Raw genomic sequence first — 18,631 nt, 5'->3', positions numbered from 1 at the left:
TAAAAAATAATGAAATATTATAGTAAAATTTAATAAAAATTAATAAAGTAAATAAAATAATAAATCAATTACTATTTATAAAAATAAACATAATAAAATTATAAATAAATAAATTATATCCAACTACAAAAACAAAATAATATGGTTTCAACAGTCATTAATGTGAAGTGCAGCCTGCCAAGATATGCACACATTCTGGCAAATCAGGGTTCACATTACTTCACCTGGAACCTGATTCAACTTGCAAGCACTCCCCTAACATAATGTCAAACCATCCATCCATGGATTGCAAATGCAACACACCCTTGCTCATCAAAGCACAATTGCATAAATACAACAAGAAAATACATACATCGAATAATAGCATTTCACAATCCGAGCAAGCAAAGCACAACGATCAAATATTCCAGACTCCAGAGGCGAACCGACAAGGGTAATAATATGCATATTTCGATCTGGATTTAGATTCAATTCATTCGCCTACCGATCCACAAACAAGGGTACGTTACCTACCTACCTACCTACCAACCCTTCCACTAACCACGAGCTGCCCTCAGGAAGTTGTCAAAGGGGCTAGCCGGGGGCAACCTCAGAGCCAACCAGCTGTTTGCACTTGCAGGCAGAGCAAGTTCACCATTGGGCATCTGCAAGGTTAGAAAAAACAAAAACATGAACTCTCAGATAGTAACATGAGTTCAGAACTGTACATACACATACATACCTTGCCATGAGATTCAAGTGATGGATCATTATTGTTTGCTTTTGTGCTGTGGTTGTCATAGATTAGCCAATTAGAGAGCTTCTTCCTAGTGTCCGTGCCAAAGGCTTCACACTGATGTGTCATTGTGCTGTACGGGAGCGGTGATGTGGTGACTGTCGTGCCTGCCACTTGGCCCGCAACCTCCAGTGCCTGAATCCAGAAAGACATTATTAAGCAAGTACCGACCACATAATTCTTAGACGTAAGATTCAAACCCCATTCCTTCCCTTCTATGTGGATTTGGTTGCAATTGATATTACCATAAATAAATAAATAAAAAGATTGTGCGTGGATGGGAGAACAGAGATATTACAGATTCTAAAAGCTGGCCAATGCTCACGATATGAGACATTGAAGGGGACGCAGATGCAGGAGCCTTAGGAATGAAGCGGGATATATCAGTTACTGATGATATACTTGCAGCATCATCTTCAATAATGGAATTTGCAGAAAACTCCTGCTGACAATCGGCAAGGTAGGGTTAGATGCAATTCCTCATCACATAAAAACAGGAAAAATTAGAATAGACAGTACCGCATCAAATGATTGTGATTGTTTGGAGTGTGCAGCCCGTTGAATGTGGTCCATGTCAAGCATCAATTCAGGGCCGAACAAAAAAGCCTCGTCAGGTACAAATCCTTCAGATAGCTTGTTATCCACTTCTTCAGGTTCAATCTAAAAATGTAGTACTTGTGTTTTAATCAAGGACAGGCCAGTCCTTTCTCTCATAATATTGCTGGCAGTTGCTATGAGAAGTGGGGACAGTATTCGAAATAAATAAGTAAAAATAAAAAGAGAAGTTTACCTTTGTAATCATAGATAAACCTTCAACCAACATGGAAAACACAATTCTATCAGATTCTAAAGCCTTTTCCCGCAGCCCCACAAGTGCAGAGAAAGCTGCTTCATTGTCGGAAGCAGAACCATACTCTTTCACTTCAGCTTGAGGCTTCATGTAAACTTGTAAGTCGTCATTTATGCCAATATATGGATCCACCTAGATCGCAAACATCCAGAAGAGATTTAGATTGCTTGAGATTCATATGTACCAGGCTATAGTGAAACCGTAACATAAAACTCACATCAGACTCTAGTAACAAGTTTAATAACTCCTGAGTCTCGGAAATGTGATACATTTTTGCAGCAAAGACTAACATCGCAGTTGACAGCACATGCAGTAACCTTTGATATGCTGGATGCAATGACCCTGGAAACACAATAAATGCACATCAGACACAGAAAAATACATACATTTCAAATGCTTCAGTAATAAGAGTTTCAAACCATTATTGGACTCTAGGGACATCTTTCTAATTGAGAGAGGCAGCTGAAAAAATCGGAGGAGGGAATCATTGGGTTCCTACAACAAAGTAAAAAAAAATAATAAAATGTTAGTGCGTGTCTCCATAATAAAACATGGAAGAACAGAGTAAGAAGAATGAATCCCCAAACATGATGAGTGCACAGAATTTCAACCTTAAGACGTGAAGAGATTAGTGCTAAACAGAATGAATGGGCCATAGCTTCTATATTCGCAGGTAAATTATCAGGAAGATGGACTTGTATCCATAAAGCTGACAGCAATTGTGCAATTTGGTCCTCGTTGCATCGCAAAAAATATTGTTCCTGTGCCAGTCAATAGCACAACGCAAAATGTAAAACTGTAAGAGAAATTCAAGACAAGCTAACAAGGCAAGGAGAAAGACTAGTACATTCTCAGCTGGCCCATGCACTCTGTCAACAAGGGAGCTTATGATATGCATGTTAGGAGAACTCTTGTTGGAACGTCCATGCTTCCTTTCATCCTCAACCTTGTTTGGCTGCAGGCAATCATCTTTCTCACTTCCCTGCTTCGCTGGAGTTCCATATATTTCTAGACGAAGCTTCTCAAGCAGAGCAGTGATCGAGGAAAATGTCGATGCACTTTTGGAATGCCACTTCCTTTGATGATAGGAAGAGTCATTCCTTGTATGAGCAAAACTTGGAATGAGAAGGATGCAGAATATTTGATGTGCTCCAACTCGTATTTCACCATCAGAGTTTAACATGGTTTTCATGATTTGAATGAAGAGTACGTCTGGAAACACCTGAAGATTAAAAATGAATATGAAAACCATAGCTAAGGAATAATCAGTACTTCCAGCAACACACAATATCGCTAAAGGATATATGATGATGGGAATGGATTTAGGGTGGGCAAGAAAGACCAAGACCCAAACCACGGAACTTTCAGTCAAGCTTTTTGAGTAATATCACAGTGCTGTAAACACAAAATAGAAATGAAATAATATGATATGAGAGGTTCTTACCTGTTGTTTGCAGAAAGATACAGACGCCACTGAAATGACATGAGCAAGAATTACAAGAGAAGCAAGGGCAGCCTGAGCAACAACTTTCATGGGAGAAAGCTTTTCAAGTGTAATTGCCATCATATCAAAAAGCGGACGGACATCAACAATCTGACAATTACAAAAGTTTATTATTGCAAGACGAATGAAAGACAAAATCCGAAGATATCAACCCCATTAGTCTTACCCCTCTAACAGTTTCCAGCAAACAAGTTTCAATGGAAGTCTGCAACATCACATTCAGCTCTTGCTCTCCAACTGATTCGCCTGTAGCCTGAAAACTTCTGCGCAGGTGTCTGAAGAGGTCACTGACAAATCCCACATCAGAAATTATGGATTCTGACCGAATCTGACGGGCCAAGCAGCTGGCAGTTTGGATGATGTGGCATTTAACCTGAACATCGTGTGCAACATTCTTGTGATCTAAATGACGAACAACGCCTGCTACAACAAATTGCTGATATCCTGTAATAAAATCACAAGAATTTTTAATCCAGATTCAATACAGGGTTGGAAAAAAATAAAAATAAATAAATAGTTAATTAAATAAGGCAGTGTTAACAAGATATCTGTTCAAAGACAAAAACAATATGCAGTACCAGTCTCCAAGAACTTGATTCTTATGATCGCAATGAACATAGATCATCTCTATATGAAAGATTAAGAACACAGCAAAAATATAAGGTGAGGATACACAAACACAAGTGTAAGGTACATCACCTGGGTTTTCCACAAAGGACAACATATCAGAGAGAACAATGGGGGCCAAGCCGTGCTGAGGATCCCAGTGTTTCCCAATGTCATAATACACAAACACAGGCTCAAGTACTCTTCGCATTGTCGTCGTTTCCTTTGCCAGATCAACCATCCTCTGGAGGCATACTTGAGCCAATACTTTAGGCATCTCCATCTCTTCTCTGATGGAATGAAGTCAAGGGAAAAGAAAACCAATGAGCAAATGGATTGCCCATTTCTTACAACGTAATTTTACTTATCAAATAGCCATTACGCATGGCCAACCAACCTAGTCAGAAGAGAGGGGTCTTTTCTTTCTCGCCTGATTCTTACAACCATGTCACTGGGGCTAAACTCATCAGCAATTCCAGGAGTACATCTTCCCTCACACCTTGCTACTTCATCCACCCAGTTGTGATGCGCATCCCGTCTTTCATCATCTTCTTCACTTTGTGCCTCCTTCTCATAGTTGTCGAGGGTAGCATGCACAATCTATAGTGGATGGACAAAATATAATTAAACGAATCTTGGTTCATTCCCAATTATCCGAATGAATAAAATACAACTTTTTCACGTGTAACATCCGGAGAAAAATATTCTGTTTCAATCTCGATATTCAGAAAGTGTACAGTAGGTGTCACAAATCAAGAATAGAAACAAACCTTTTCAAAATCAGCAAATACATGCGAGATCTCCGCCATGAACCACAGCTGAACATATAGAATTTACTGTCATAACCAATGGCAAGCGAAGCTAGAATTGACAAGAAATCAAATTAACTCATCTAGAAAACTAAAAATGTGAGGTCAATATACCAACAAGATAAATTAAATTTTGAGGAAAATTGCATTTTAGTCACTTATGTGGGCCATTATCGATTTAGTCATTTAAATGGAAGACGGTTATGTTCAAGATACATTCTACACCAAATTCTTTATTTTGGAACTCCATGGATGGAATAATGCATTTATACCAACATGCACACATGGTCACTTTCCGGTGATAGAAGGAGACATGGAAAACCCAAAAACTTGGTGGGGGTGGATATGAATTTTATTGGAAAAATTGCTACCTGGTACAATTGCCCAAAATTGAAAGTTCTTACAATACCGAATTACAATCCACTAGAGATCCCAAATCTAGCCTTATGTATTAAACATACAATGATATGCAGGATAAGCATCATGGATCTAGGCTAGTAACCAGCAAAGTTCCCTCTTCACTACCACCATACAATGCCTTCTCCGAAGGAGCAGAAAGCAACTGTACATCATTGAGTACAGATGTGTAGGTTTCCGTGTATGAAACAGTATATTGCTCTTCCCCCTAGACAACAAAGCCGCTATACCACAAAATCAAACCAAAATCCAAGCTGCAAACAGTAACCACTTTGTGAAGCTCCTGCTTCCCTCCCAGCAGCACCCAATCACATGCATATAAGATATAATAAACCAAAAGGCAAAATTTGTCCAGCATTTTACTGTGTGCTTAATACCTAGGGTTAGATTTGGGTGTTGTAGTAGATTGAAATTCCCCAAATTGAAATGTTTACTAATGGAATTTGTTGCAGATGGACAAAATTGCAATTTGGCATAAAATTGTGTTACATTTTGGGAGAATTTTTTAGATGTTTATTAATAATAAAACCAGGACCTATTTATAGACATGGTACAAAAGAGATAAACGCAAATAATAACCCAGGGTGTGTTGGGTTACCGGTTGGATTTTAAGTTGAAACTTGAAAGCTATGTTTATTAAATTATTATTTGATTTATTTTAAATAGTGTAGATTAGTAAATTATTTGTTGAAATATATGTTAGATAGAAATTATTTAGATTTGTCAGTTATCAGATAATCATATCTACTAGATTAGATTGTTATTATCAACATATGAAATTAAATTTGGTTGTTATTATTTACTTTTATCCTCTTGTACAAGGTCTATAAATAGACCTCAATCTCATTATCAATAACTCTCAGAAATTCCTCTTAAAATTTGCATGGTATCAAGGTCTTTTTCTCTCTTGGAATAGACACAATCTACTAATTCATGTTTTCTCCCGGTACATCACGTAATGTACCTGGAGGACTTTCTTTCAAATCTGAGATCCACTACCACCATCATCGTATTCCTAATTTGGGCAAGACTTGTCAAAAAATATCATTATCAAAAACAGTGCATATAAGTTATCAACGTCGGTCATAGTTTGGTCAACGTTGTTGGCCAACACGGTCAACAACTTCATTGCCGCTGACTTTAGTTGCATGTGCAAATGCGTCCGGTGTCTAATTACTAGAATTTTATGCGACAACATACTGAAATATTTCCAACCTATTTGTCAAGTTTTAAGTTTGATTAAGGCTTTTGCTTTGAGTTTCTGTCTATTAGAGTTTAATTTCTTAGGGTTTAGCGCCACTGCAGCGCAAGAGAATCGCCGGCGCCGCCGCAATCGAGGATCACCGTCATCATAAAACCTACTTTGATGCCGCCGCAACGAGAAGATTGTTGCCGCCGCCACAACAAAGGATCATGGCTATTAAAAATCCTAATTTAGTCAAAACTTTAATTTATTAAAGTGTTCGCCGTTGCGACAGAGGATCGTCGGCATGCGGCCGCGAAGCGAATTGATGCTACTAAAACTTTAATTTGGTCAAAATCCTAATTTCTTAGCATTTGACGTCCCCACCACGACAGAGAATCGATTTGAATGTTGATATTTAGTTTGAAGTCCGTCCATATTCAACCATATTTCTTTTTCCAAACTCGAGTTCATTTCTACATCAACAACTTGAATTTGAGGCGAAGTGTTAAAATATATTTTAGATGAATATTATTTGGGGGTTTGTTCACCCACCTATTTTTGGGTGGCCGCCCCATAAATATTACAAAAATACAATATATATTTTAACATAATATATATGATTTATGTACTCTATTAACCCACAAAAAATCAACAATTTAACACAAAATATTATCTTTTATATTATCAACACAAAATATATATACTATGTTAATGTGTATATTGTGTTTTCTTAATAATATCTATTGAGAATCATTTCACTTAAAAATACCAAGAGAACAAACTCTATTTTCAATAAAAATATATACAATATGAATATTATTTTGTAAAGAATAAAATTTTATATGATACAAATAAATAAAAAGTATAGATATTTATTTATGATTAAAATAAATTTATTTTATAAAAAATGAAAAACTTTGAATGTATATAAATATATTTGTTTACTGAAAAAAAAAAAAAAAAAGATAATGTTACATTATAGGAAAATATGAGAAGTTTATTAATAATGAAATTAACATCTTTATACAAAACGATAAAATCTAATAATAACTTAATCTATTAGATATATCTAAATAATAGCAACCTAATCTAATAGATATGAATATATAATAACTAACAATTATAAATAATATCAATCAAAATAAGGATTCAATGACTCTGGGTTAGATAGTACCCTAACTTTCATCACCAAAGTACCAAAACAATGACTTTGGGTTAGATAGTACCCTAACTTCAAATTTTGTCCCTATAACGTACTAAGATGTTAATGTATCCCACTTGCAGAACTAGAAATGCAATTTTCCCTAAATTTTGGAAATTTTAAATAATCATAATGGAAAGAATGGGAGAGATTTAACATGCATATAGTGATTTATTGAATAAATGATAGTAGTAAATTCACCATGAAAATTATGTTTTAATCGAAATTACCATAGCCGATAGGCATCGCAAGACTGCAGCCCTCAAACCACAGATCTCATCTTCGTTCTTACAAGCCAGCATGCAGACTCTTCCCACGAAGTTTTCAATGTTGCGTGTGTAGGTTCCATCCACCTGAAGATAAGACAAACCAGTGTAACGATAGCAGTGTAAGATATTAAAAAATGCTTACAAAAAAAGACAAAAGATGCCCAAAGGTGAAGTAGTTTCTGCTGTCCTCTGTTCAATTCTCTCTCACTTGTTTGTATGTCAATAAGTCACCATATGTTTTTCTCTCTGATTAACAATTTAAAAAGTAAATAAATAAATTATTAAGGTGATCTTGTGATCCTGTATAGCAGATAAAGGTGATAAGGCATTGCAACGCCCATTAATTATAAAACATAAGACCATACAAAGAAGTGAGTTCAGCTTTTCATCTTTAAGATACGCAGGTATGCAAAGCGTTAGGTAAGTCATCACCTGACAATAAATAAACGTAGTCAATGTATCACATCCAATTCTCAGGGCAGAGTCCTGCTTGGAGTCATCGAGCAGTTCAGCAACTACATTCAACAAATTAACAGAAAAGTAGGCCCTGCAAGTACGAATTATTGACATTAAAAACAGATTCATCAGGTTCCCCAACACCACAATACAAACATCAAAAATAATTACTAACATGAGTTTATGGTTATATATACTTATATAAAAGATTAAGAAAAGGCCAAACACAGTGCCAATGAGAAGCTATCATTTGATTACAGACTTGTTGGAAAATAAGATATTCAAATGCCATGTGATCCCAAGCAAAGATATTACAGAGAGTAACATCTTACATCTGCTCCTTACAGATACACAGTAATTTGTTGTAAGCTTCTGCAACAATTCCAACAAGTTTGATGTTTCCCATTCGAAGTTCTTTGTAACATCTATCCTCGAGATATTTCGCAATCTAATAAATTACAAATTACCACCAAGTAAACCCATTAGTTGGTACCAGGAACATGAAGTTGGAATAATTTCTTTCTTGTTGATATTATGCATGTATACATAAGTCCACCTTTGGAATTCGTATTGGATTCTTGGAGGCATATTCACAAAGTTTAACAATCTTCCGATCATTGTATTGTCCGTCCTGTGCAAGCATAGAAATAACAAATGATCATCAATGTAGAATGTTCAGATTGAAGCAATGAGTAATGAGAAAAAGGTAAACACATTTGATTATCCACCACATAGTTCTAACATGTTAAAAACCCATATTTATCATGTTTGTAAAATTGCTGCCTCATTCAAATTTTTCAAAAAGCATACATTTGAAGTACACTAAAAATAAGAAAAGATTGGATCTACAAAACATTCTATCAAGTTAGACTTATCTCGTTATGTTATGTGTACATTATATATACAAAGCCCACAAAAGTGTTTAGTCTGGGGCAATACACACCAAACATTATTACTAGGCAGATGACCCTTCACCAAAAAGTTTAAATTTTCAGAGAGATGTACCATTTCATATATAACTAAGTAGAATCCTCCAGTCAGTGCAAGTTAGGTTCGTTGAGATAAAGCCTTGCTCGACAACAACATCGATTTGATCACATAGCATGACTAAATACATATTTTCTAAATATAAATACCACAACGAAGCTCAAACCCCTGGCCATAGGGCAGCACATGCTTACAAACACAATATACTAACAATGTCAACCTATGAAGAGGTAAGATTAAGCTTTACATCACTGATCAACAATAAGCTCCTACTCTAAACACCAGATGCAGGTAGAGAAATTTTCCAGATAGTAAAGAAATTACTCACGGGAGATTTCGGAAATATGTCAGAAAGCAGTTTCTTATAGCGCTTGACTGGTTGCCGGGAGCGAGACCTCAGAGCTGGGCAGCAAACACACATGCTCTCACAGGCCGGGAATATCTTGCGAGAAATAACCCCCATTTTCTCCTCTTTCCTGCAATAAAATTGCAAAAAAAGCAAGAAAAACAAGAAATCTTCAAGAACGTACAACACCCAGCTACACTAGTCCAGATACATCCATTGCTCCTTAATCAACCCTAAACCCTCTACCGCAGTCTCAAACCAAAATTGCAACCAAAATGAGGAGAAGCTAAACAGTAAAATAATGTAACACATAACAAAGAGCACAAGCTGTTTTCTGGGAAGCAAAACGGAAAAGATTTTAAAAAAACCCTAAAACTGAGTCAGGAACAAACACAAACAAATTGGAGAATTCCGCACCTGATCAGACGGGGAGCCAAATTAAAGCAGCCCCGAGTGCAGTCTGCCTGCAAAATTTGAAAAACCTTGAAATGGGCAGGAAGTGTATGAAATTTGGATGAATGTGGCGTGCCTGTGGAGGGGAAGACCCGAGGGAGAAGGCAATGGAGCGCAGGAGTGGGGCGGGCGATGTATGAGTGTGAAGGGTAAAGGAAAAACCAAAAAAGCAAGCAAAGTGAGGAGGGGAGGAGAGAGAGGCGTCACGTGACTGTCAGAGAGAGACTTTGCAGTTCAAATAATATCGTTGCCATGCTTTGCTGTGCTTTGGTTGAATGGTCGTCGTTTGTGTCAGGAAAACTGGGGAACGCCGTACCTCTTCAATTTTTTTTTACTTTTCTTTTCGTGGTTTGCTTTATTAACAAAAATATATATATATATAGGGATTTGAAATTAAATACTTCCTCCAGATATTTTGATAAAATATAATTAGTATATAATTAAAAAAATATATTAATAAAAATAATTATAAATTAAGATTAAAATAAATAAATAATTTAATTAAAATAAAAAAATTAAAATTTAAAATATAATTAAAATATATAATTATATTTTCAAAAATAAAAATGACAAATTATGTGAGATAGACGAAAATAAAAAATATAAACAAATTATGTGGACCTGGAGTACAAACGTATTTGGATGAATTTTTAATTTATTTAAAAATTTAAAATATAATAGAAATTATGTTTTTTTAATTGTCTCTGTTTCACTTATTATATTTATATTTATATCGGTCCCACTTGTTACTTTTTTTTTTATAACGAATTATATACTTTAAGTTTATTTTAAAATTTTAATTAAATTAATTAGTTATTTTAATTTTAATTTATAATTATTTTTATTATACAATAATTATTTCTTAGTTATTTACTAATTATGTATCTCCTAAATTCTAACGTCTATAATAAAATAGACATGCTATCCGAGCCGGGGGAGTATTATTTTTTAATTGCAATTTTTCATAAATAGTAATATAAAATATAAAATATTTTTCAAAAATTTAAAAGTTAAAAGAAAATTAAATACTTATTTTAAAAAAAAAATCTTCAAATATAATTATAAAAGAATCAAATATCCAATTTAAAATAATATTTTTTTTTCATCTAAGAAGAAAAGTATAATTTGTTTTTTAAGTAAAAATTTTTAAAGATTAATATTATATTAATTTGTAATAAAATGACAAAAATATTTCTATTAGTATTGAATAATATAACAGTAATGACATTTGTGTAATATATTGTAAATTATAAAAATATTTATTATATTATGTAGGTAGTATAATTACTAAATTAGAAAATGAACTCCTGTTTTGAAACAAATGGAATATATTATTAAAAAAATTTTAGAATATATGTTTAAATACATTTAACATTATTTCTTAATAAAATATATATAATATGGATATAATTTTTTAGATAATAAAATTTTATATAATGCAAATAAAAAATATTTTATCTGTCCCTTAACAATTTATCCATTTTTTTCATTTTAGTCCGTCTCATAACGAAGTATACATTTCGTTTTGTTTTTAGTAATTATATTATCTACCTAACATTGCAAATACTCTTCCAATTTACAATATATTACACTAATGTCATTACTTTTATATCATACAATACTAATAAGGTTAGTTTAGTCTTTTTATTTTTATTTCTATTACATTATAATATAATACTAATATTTCTAAAACTACATGCAAAAAATAAATTGATATATAGATATGAGATTGAGGGAGTATAATTAACTTAAACTAGTTAAGACGTTACTCCCTCCGTCTCAAACAAGGTGCAATATTTGCTTTTGGCACGAGTTTTTAGGTAGGTAATATTAAGTAGGATAATTTAGAAATTAGGTGATGCGACAGAGAGAGAAATGTATATTTTATCTTTTTATTTGGATGACATGAGGGGATAAAGTGTGGGGTAGATATTAAATATAGTTAATTATTTCATATTTTAGAAATATTGTAGGATGTTTGAAACATACCAAAAAAAAATATTGCAGCATGGAGAGAGTATAATTTAATTTAATTGAGTTATATTTTTCGTGACTCCTGAGACAAAATTAGTATAAAATTTTTGAAATAAAAAATACAAAAAAATGGTCACTAATAAAAGGAAAGCAAATTATTATTCATATTTCAAAAAAATAAAATAATACTTCCTCCATTTGGAAAAATTATACTATAATTTTTTGATTGGATATAGAGACTAAAAATAATAATATTATAATATCCAAGTAAAGTAGATAAAATGTATAAATGAGTATTATAGAAAATTTATTAATAAAAGAATAAAAAATAATGGGGTAAGTAGAAAAAAATAGTAACAAAATTATTAATATTTATTAAAGTAGAAATAATAAAATAGTGGGTGGATAAAGTGCGTGTTTTTGGTTTTTGGTGAATTTTTTTATGTTAGTATAATAAATTGTGTATGAAATATAAAAATAATATTTTATATTGAATTATTGATTTTTTTTGTGAGTTGATAAAGTGCAATTGTTATATACTCCGTCAGTCTTACTTCAAAGTACTTTTTTACCATTTTTGTTTGTCTCATTTTAAAGTATCAATTTATTAGTTTAAAAAAATAATAATCATACACTAATACCAAAATACTCTTAACTTTTATTTCAATTACAAATATATCATTACATATACGGTTACTTTATATATAAAGTCAAATGGCAAAAATGTCAAAAACTTTTACACTCTTCCACTAACTAATAAAATACTATTATTTTCTAATCTACCATAAAACCTCAAATGACCCATTTAATTTGGGACGATTGAAGTATATTGTATTAATGTGTATATAATATATTTTTCAATAATATTTATGGAGAATTATATTATTGAAAAACAAAAGGCGAACAAGCTCGGTGATTATTATAAATAAAATGTGTATAAGTTTAACTAACACAAAAAATACTAACATCATTTTGATGAACGGAGGAAATAGTGATTTTATTGGATCAGTAAAAACTTCAAAATATTTCAAATTGGGTAAATTATTATAAATGTTTGATTTGTATTTCAAATACAAATTAATGTTATTCAACCACATACAATTTCGACAAAAAATATATTATTTTCTCTTACACAATAATACTCTCTCCGTCTGATACAAAGCGTTAAGCGTTATTTACATTTTACATTATTGTACTTAATTAAAAATAGGACAAAAAAATTAATCTTGGTCACAATTAAAAAGCTCATCAATTTTAGTCTCATTGTAAACAATTTCAATCAATTTTGGTCTCACTATAAACAATTTCAATCAATTTTGGTCTCATTATAAACAATTTCAATCAATTGTGGTCTCACCGTTAAAAATTTAAAGGAAATTGCTGACGTGGACATGACGGAGGTGACGTGACAGCTGACTTGGAAACTACACAGCCATGTATAATTATACACGGCCATGTTGTTACACGACCATGTATATTTCAGTGTATAATTATACATAGTTATGTTGTTACACGACCATGTATAATTTTACACGGCCGTGTACATTTCTGTTTTAATCTAAAATATATATATTTTTTGTTATAATTGTTTTTTAAAAAAAATAATTTTGAATTTATAATAGATGATATAGTTAAAATGGACAAAATCAATAGTAATCATAATATAATTAAAATTTATCAATTTTAATTCAAATATAAAATTTTATAAGATATATCTTTTTAAAATGTTTTGTCTAACATTCTATTATTCATAAAAAAAAAAATTCTTACAAACATCCAATTACACAACTATTTTTTAATCTTGTATATTATAGTAGTATTAAAAATTAATTTATTATTTCAATACAGTAATTGAATGTTTGTAAGAGAAATTTTTTTAATAAATAGTTTAATTGTAGACAAAATCTTCCAAAAGAACAAAATCGATAAATATTTATTTTTCAACTAAAATTGATACATTTTAATTATATTATGATTATTATTGATTTTTTTTTCATTTTAATATCAACTATTTTAAACTAGAAATAAAAAATAACAAAAAAATAACAAAAAAACAAAATTTTAAACCAAAACAGAAAGGTAAACGGCAATGTAGAATTATACATGGCCCATGTAATAACATGACCATGTATATTTTAGTGTATAATTATACATGATCATGTAACAACATGGTCGTATATAATTGTACATAGCCGTGTAATGATATGACCATGTATAATTATACACTGAAATATATATGATCATGTAACAACATGGCCGTGTATAATTGTACATGGCCGTGTACCAACATATCCATGTATAATTATATACTGAAATATATATGGTCATGTAACAATATGATCGTGTAGTTTCCAAGTCGGCTGCCACGTCACCTCCATTATGTCCACGTTAGAAATTTTCGTTAATTTTTTACGATGAGACCAGAATTGATTGAAATTGTTTATAATGTGATTAAATTGATGAGTTTTCTATATTAGGACCAAAATTGATAAATTCTGTTTATATTGAGACCAAAATTGATTTTTTTTCCTTAAAAATATTACTCCCTTCGTCCCAATACTATAATCTTATTTACTATTTTTGTCCGTCCCAAAACAATAGTCTCATTTCCATAAATAATCGTATCACCATAAAATTATTTATACTTTTTTATTATTATTACACAATTGCCACTACTTTTTACACTAATACATTCACAAGGGCAAAAAAAGTCATTTATCCTTACTTTTTACCAATTATCAATGTAATATCAATGTTCTTTAAATTTCGTGTCCAACACAATAAGACTATACTTTTGGGACGGAGGGAGTATTATATTTGTATTATAAGATACTAATTAAATTATTTTTTTCCTTAATTTGTACTATATTTAGATATATTAATTAATATTAAAAAATCAACAAGTTAAAAAATATATATAATTTTTGTTACTATACGGAGGTAATACATTAAAATACTATTCAAACCAAAACTTAAATAAAAAAATTTAATTTCAAATCAAAATCAAACAAGCTCTATTATTAAAGGAAATATAAGTAAATACAATATATAAAATTGATTCTTTGATTTATTTTTTCGAATATAATACATCACAAAAAATTGTTTTATTGATAAAATCTTAAATGTAAAATTTCATTAAAATTACAATGATTATAATTACTAAAAAAGTATGACATCATTTACTTACCCTTAAAATCACAATTATTATTATTACTAAAAGAAATATAATTAATTACTTACGTGTAAAATGAATTGATACCCCCTATATAAGGACTGATTCAGTCATTCATACATCCATTAACACAACAATATATTTCGTTCATGCTTAGTACTTCGATTTTATATTTCAAACAATAGATGCCGATAAGTTCTCGACTAGGTTGCCATGCAATAACAACTATACTGAATGACTCAATAATTGGTGAATTATTTCACATCTCATGTATGTTCTACATAAATATTTTGCTTGTTTATTCATTATTTTTTTATGTTTTTTTTTTCAATAAATCTCAAATTTGTTGTAGTAATAATAGATTTTTTAGATTTTTATATCTCTACATATATAAAAATCTCAAATTGCCTAAATTACTTAGAGTCATTGAAATTATTAAAATTTTGTGATAATAAGCCGTATTTTGTTAATTTTCACATTAAATTAATTTTTATTACCAAATAATCACTTGAAATCTAATTTAATTTTATTGCGATCGCAAAATTTGTCCATTTTTTTGTAAAAATAAAATGCACGAAATTCTTCCAAGATTAAAATTGTAAAAAATCACTTAATCAAATTAATTGTTAAACTGCTTTTTATAGCTATAAATATATGTTCACCAAGGTTCTATTGTATCATCAAATAAGTTTTAAAATTTAACAAAAAATCCTCATTTTTGCATATTTTAAATTTTCACTAATTTTATTTTTTAATATAAAATGGTAGTTAAAAAAACAAAAGGTTGTCAAAGAATTCTCATCCAACAGATCGAGAACCAAAGTGACAAGTATGCTTCATTCTCGAAGCGTCGATTGAGCCTTTACAAAAAGGTGAACGAGCTCAGCACCCTTTGTGGTGCTGACATGGGGATAATGATTTTCTCTCTAACAGGAAATCTATACTCATTTTTCAGCCCAAGTATGGATGTCCTAATGAGGAGATACAAAATTCCTAACCAACACCCTGATCGCATGACTCGGTACATCGAAGATCATCTCCGGAACCAAGTGCAGCAGCAAAATCAGCAGTTGGACGAGGTTTTAGAGATGAAAGAAAAAAATCAAAATAAGGGATAAAAAAACTCAATGAAATCGAACAAACTCATGTAAAGGGTTGGTGGGAACAGGTACCCGTTGAGAGCCTCGGCCCAGGAGAGGTCCTAGAGTGGACTGCCTGGTTCATGACCCTTCAAGCCTGAGCCCACCAGATGATAGAGGAGATGAGGAATGGTGCTAGTACTAGTGGCGGCGCTGTTGCTGCAATCCCATAACAACAACAAGTAATTTGCAACAGCATACCATTCCGACTATTCTTGCAAATCTAGTCATTTCGGCAACCTATAATCCGCCGGTAGGATCATCATCGTGTTCAAGCCATTATAATGTTGTTCCATAGCCTTCGTCATCCTCATATCAGCCTCAACAAGAATCGTTTATGGGAGATCAAAACACGGGTGACGTTTCTAGCCCGTTTTATCATTTTTTAGGATCTTTTATTGACGAATATTTATTTAGAATGGATGATGATGTTGTCACATTGTCTGCAGGCTTGAATTGAAGCTTCTTTCCGTTGGATCAAAACTTAGATGATAATTCCGGAAACAGTGGCAACAATAATGGCAACAACAGTGACAACCGTGAGGGTTCTACTTTGTGAACCTCAGATGATTGGAAAATGGGGTTGCAATGGCAATGGAGAAGATGGGTCTCTATTGATGGTTATATGATCTTCTCACTAGCTATTTGAGCGAGTTTAATCAATCGATCGATCTCATCGAGTTGTTTATCTCTTTCTTTTATTTCTTCTTTTATTTTGTAAATTGTTATACCGAGTGATATCTTATTAGAGTTTTGTTTAATTATATACCGAGTGATATCTGAATAGGATAAAAGGGTTTGTTTGGTTGTATGTTAAAATAATAAAAATTTGATTGTAATAATATTTGATGTAATAAATATTTGATTGTAATAAAATGGTTTTTCGATGGGTTTCCGGTAAGTGCCTGGTAAATTTCCGAAAGGTTTTTCGGTGAGAATAGAACCCTTTTTTTTGTGCCGATTTTTTATGGGTGTTCGAGTGTTAGAGTGATGAGCCGAATTCCGTTTTGCAGCAATGTGAAATCATATCCGAGCCTCGCGTGGCACGCGATCTCCTTGAAGCAAATTCGGCCCTCCACATTCGCCTCATAGGATAGAACGAATTATGAACGGAATATCAGATTTCGTAAATCAAATTAGGAAGGGAGAGATTTTGCAGAGAAAACATAAATTGAGAGAGTATTTGGAAGAGATATTTGAGAATTGATTTTTCAGATTGTTCATGCTCGGAGGAATTGCTGAATCTTTTCTTTCCTTGGAGCTGCGTGATTTTGTCATTGGTTGTATATGAAGAAATCGAAGATGTTAGTGCGCAATGGGTAAACCTCCGCCGAACCTAATACCCCGAAAACTAGGCCCGACAGACAAGACACACTAGGGGCAGGTGACCTGAGCCGTCGAAGGTTTGAACTCATGGCCTCACGATCACACGTCCAACCCCTACACCACCAGGCCATCCCTACGGGACCAATTTATTTTTGAGAGAGAGATTCTGTCTCTCAATTTTTGGAACACACGGGGGTGTTTGGGTTTTTTCCTAATTTCCTGTTTATTTGATTTTAAGATTCATCTTAATTTTTATAATATGAGTTTAGCCTGTTAATTTCATTTTGATTCAGTATTATTATTATTATTATTATTAATTTTGAATTTTATTTAAATTTATTTTTGCTAAGTAAATTGTACTTTTATTTACAATGTTTGAAAAAATAATAGGTGTGTTTACTTGTGATGTTTTGGTTTTGGATTTTAATTTTAAATAGACAAATTTTGAATTGAAATGATTGTATGATGTAATATAAATATGTATTGATGTGGTATTTTAAATGTAAAATTAAATTTTAGTATAATAAATTAAATAAAATTTGGATGTTTGATTTGATATTTTTGAAGGAAAAAAAAAAGTAAAATTATAGGTAAGTAAACAAAGTCATTATAATTTTTAATTTAAATTATTGATTGTTAGTGATTACTTTAAGAAACCGAAACTAAATTTAATGAGAGAATAAAAAAATAGATTAATTCCAAAAATAAATGAAGTAATATATTTATATAAACGAATTAATTATTATAAAATTATAAAATTATAACTTAAGTAAAAGTAGATATTTTAAAATAATTACTCCATCCGTCCCATATATCATTGTTTATGTTATCGTTTTTGTCCCACATCTAATATCACTTTCTTTTTATAAAAAAAAAATGATTAAGCATCTTAATTTCATTTTAAATGTTAATTAAACTGATTAGTCATCTTATTCTTAATCTATAATGATTTATATTATTAATTATTTTTACTAATATATTCTTAATTATCTACTAATTATAATTATCATAAATTGTCGTGTCTCCAGTAACCAAGAAACACAATATGAGACGGAGAGAGTAGTATATAATGCAACAAAGAAAAAAAAAATTAAGATGAAAATATTGTGTGTTTGGTTGGGGATTTTTGCCCGAATTTTACTATTAACTATTTTTTTTTAT

The 18,631-nt window shown here is 31.5% G+C and overlaps 2 protein-coding genes across 3 annotated transcripts; one reads left to right on the top strand and one right to left on the bottom strand.

Moving 5' to 3' along the window:
• Window positions 1–305: 305 nt before the first annotated feature.
• Window positions 306–10,058, bottom strand: LOC127261026 (protein SEMI-ROLLED LEAF 2). Of its 2 annotated transcripts, none has more exons than XM_051289159.1 (20): window positions 9,824–10,058; window positions 9,389–9,536; window positions 8,630–8,704; window positions 8,406–8,521; window positions 8,050–8,164; window positions 7,579–7,701; window positions 4,506–4,553; window positions 4,133–4,335; window positions 3,829–4,025; window positions 3,296–3,573; window positions 3,070–3,219; window positions 2,473–2,847; window positions 2,237–2,386; window positions 2,045–2,120; window positions 1,843–1,967; window positions 1,566–1,757; window positions 1,295–1,435; window positions 1,074–1,220; window positions 722–910; window positions 306–644 (listed from the first exon to the last, which is right to left on the bottom strand). In XM_051289159.1, exons 2-20 carry the CDS (start codon window positions 9,521–9,523, stop codon window positions 537–539), a joined length of 2,943 nt encoding a protein of 980 aa, XP_051145116.1. In that variant the 5' UTR covers window positions 9,524–9,536; window positions 9,824–10,058; the 3' UTR covers window positions 306–536. The 2 variants fall into 2 exon arrangements, with proteins under 2 accessions (XP_051145116.1, XP_051145117.1); XM_051289160.1 differs by having other exon boundaries at window positions 1,074–1,217.
• Window positions 10,059–15,766: 5,708 nt separating this feature from the next.
• On the top strand, window positions 15,767–16,245 carry LOC127260420 (agamous-like MADS-box protein AGL62). The gene is made up of 2 exons (XM_051288154.1): window positions 15,767–16,084; window positions 16,174–16,245. Exons 1-2 carry the CDS (start codon window positions 15,767–15,769, stop codon window positions 16,243–16,245), a joined length of 390 nt encoding a protein of 129 aa, XP_051144111.1.
• Window positions 16,246–18,631: the final 2,386 nt, after the last annotated feature.

The sequence above is a fragment of the Andrographis paniculata genome, unplaced genomic scaffold (genome assembly GCF_009805555.1).
Source record: "Andrographis paniculata isolate CXL003 unplaced genomic scaffold, ASM980555v1 Contig62END, whole genome shotgun sequence".
Taxonomy (NCBI): Eukaryota; Viridiplantae; Streptophyta; class Magnoliopsida; order Lamiales; family Acanthaceae; genus Andrographis; species Andrographis paniculata.
This window is presented reverse-complemented; position numbering and strand designations above follow the sequence as displayed.